The following is a 2,247-nucleotide window of genomic DNA, read 5'->3' as shown; positions in this document are numbered from 1 at the left end:
TGTAACTGTGGGAACTCAATCAAAATTAGACTTTCTTAAAACAATTAACTCTTCAACTAGTGAAAACACAATTCTAAACCTTGGTTCAAAGATACATTTTAATCTTGTGAAACAGTTTTACATTGTAATAAGAAATTCGAGATTTAAGGCAGGTTATATGAGTGCTATATTATTGGGGTGGTACCTTACAAATAGAAAATTCCATATTCGAATTTTCTTCTATTTCTTGCCTATTTAACAGTGACCGATCGGACAGTTCCTTCGTTTGAAATAGCCACTTCAGGAGATGCAGAATTGGAAAGGACGGTACTATTTCACATGAACCATTTGCCTCTCGTTGATTTCAATTATTTTTATGGAGCCAATCAAACAGTATTACCTCCTATTGATGTGAATGAGAAAGCCAATAGTGGAGAGGAATTTAATTTTACTCAACTACCAACTGAATTACATCATACCATACTCAAAAATGTTTCTTCGTTGGAAGAACTTTTGGAAATGAGATTGGTAATATTCCAACAAAGTTCCCAATGATGAATATCACTCCTTATATTTATCATCTCTTTCAGTTCTTACTGTAATTATTGTTGAATCAAAGTTTCTTGATTACTCAACCAGCCTAGTTCTACATTGACATTAACAATCAAAACTACCTTTTTTACAACAGAGAGCTTTACAGCTAGTATTTCAGTCCCATTTTCTGTAAATTCATGTCCACCTTGGTATATTTTAATGAGAGAGGATAAGATTATTGAAGGAGATTATGCATATTCTTGCAGATTCAACACTCTTCTCATTGTTCCTTTCATAATTCTTGCCTTCTGTTCAGTTTGTGGTTTCGTTTCTATTATAATTACCGTCTTTTCATGGAGGTTGTGTGGAAAAATTAATTTATGAATGTAAACTAAAGAAGAAATATATTGATTTGAGAGTAAAGATATCAATTCTTATTGGAATTGCTAATGGAATGAGGTATTTACATGGAGGAAAGGATAATTGTGTAATTATACATAGGTGAGTTGATTCAAAACAATTCTATTAATGATCAGAGATTTAAAGCCAGGCAATATTTTACTTTCTAATGATTTAACACCAAAAGTTTGTGATTTTGGATTGTCCAAACTTTCAAACGATAATTCAAAAACCACCAAAACAGGACAAGTTGGTTCTTTGCTATACATGGCTCCAGAAGTTCTATTAGGTAAAAATTATAATGAAAAGTCAGATGTCTATAGCTTTGCCATCATAATGTGGCAATTAATATTTGATGAGAATTGTATATTCCAGTACAATTATGGAACTAATCAAAAGTATTCCACAATCATGCCAACACAGGAAGGTGAAACATTTGCACACATTGCAAATCAGAATTCTCTCCTTCTAGTTCCAAAACTAATATCTGAAGGATTACGTCTACCTCTTCCAAAATTGCCTCTTAATCCCCAATCTCAAATTATGAAAATGTGGATTAGAGAATATTTCATTAAAGATGATTTGAATCAAGCAAAGAGATTAAGCATAATTAGGCAGGAAGATCCTTTTGAAAAGCATTTAACAGTTCTTGATGCATTGTTTTCCATGGTACAATGTTCGTGGTGTGAAGATTTCTATCAAAGGCCTTCCTTTTCAAAACTTGCTGAACAGTTATTAGAAACAAGAAGTATTTAATAGCTGCAAAATTCCATTGAGAGAATATTTTAACAAATACTTTCTAGTCATCCCTACTTGGTATCAACTACTCATTGTAAACCATTTACTGTTTCAAAATGAACCCTTAAATCTTTTTTACAGCGCGCTAAAATCTCCACATTATAAGGCAGAGTAAAAATTTCTAGCCTTAAAAAAAATATAACGACTCGTCATTGTTTCATTCCCTCTCTCTCGTTTTGATGAAGATGCAAAAGATTGAACGCACGCATGCACACTTGTTTGATAGCCATAGGTGGTGTTTAGTGTTGGTATTGATAATGGTGTTGGTGATGGTGAGGGAAAGCTTTGAAAAACATGTCATGTTTTATAACTTGGATAGTATTCATGATGTAGATACACAGGTAATTCCGACGTACTTCTTTGAATTGGGACATTTTAGAGGTTATTTTGAGGTTCATTATCATGATGACTTTGACTGGAGTGGAAATCAAAAGTTTTCTTTCCTTACCAATCCCAAGATGATTAATGTCCCTGCTATTGTTACTCAAAATCAATTGACTTGTCAATATTCCTTATTTTGGGAGTTGAAAAGGAATA

At 32.7% G+C, this 2,247-nt stretch overlaps 1 protein-coding gene across 1 annotated transcript; it reads left to right on the top strand.

Moving 5' to 3' along the window:
• Nucleotides 1-1,041: 1,041 nt before the first annotated feature.
• Nucleotides 1,042-1,668, top strand: NAEGRDRAFT_76915 (uncharacterized protein; the record flags this gene model as incomplete). Its single annotated transcript, XM_002668128.1, has 1 exon — nt 1,042-1,668. One exon carries the CDS (start codon nt 1,042-1,044, stop codon nt 1,666-1,668), a length of 627 nt encoding a protein of 208 aa, XP_002668174.1.
• Between the last annotated feature and the right edge of the window lie 579 nt (nt 1,669-2,247).

This window comes from Naegleria gruberi, assembly GCF_000004985.1.
Source record: "Naegleria gruberi genomic scaffold NAEGRscaffold_631, whole genome shotgun sequence".
NCBI lineage: Eukaryota > Heterolobosea > Eutetramitea > Acrasida > Naegleriidae > Naegleria > Naegleria gruberi.
This window is presented reverse-complemented; position numbering and strand designations above follow the sequence as displayed.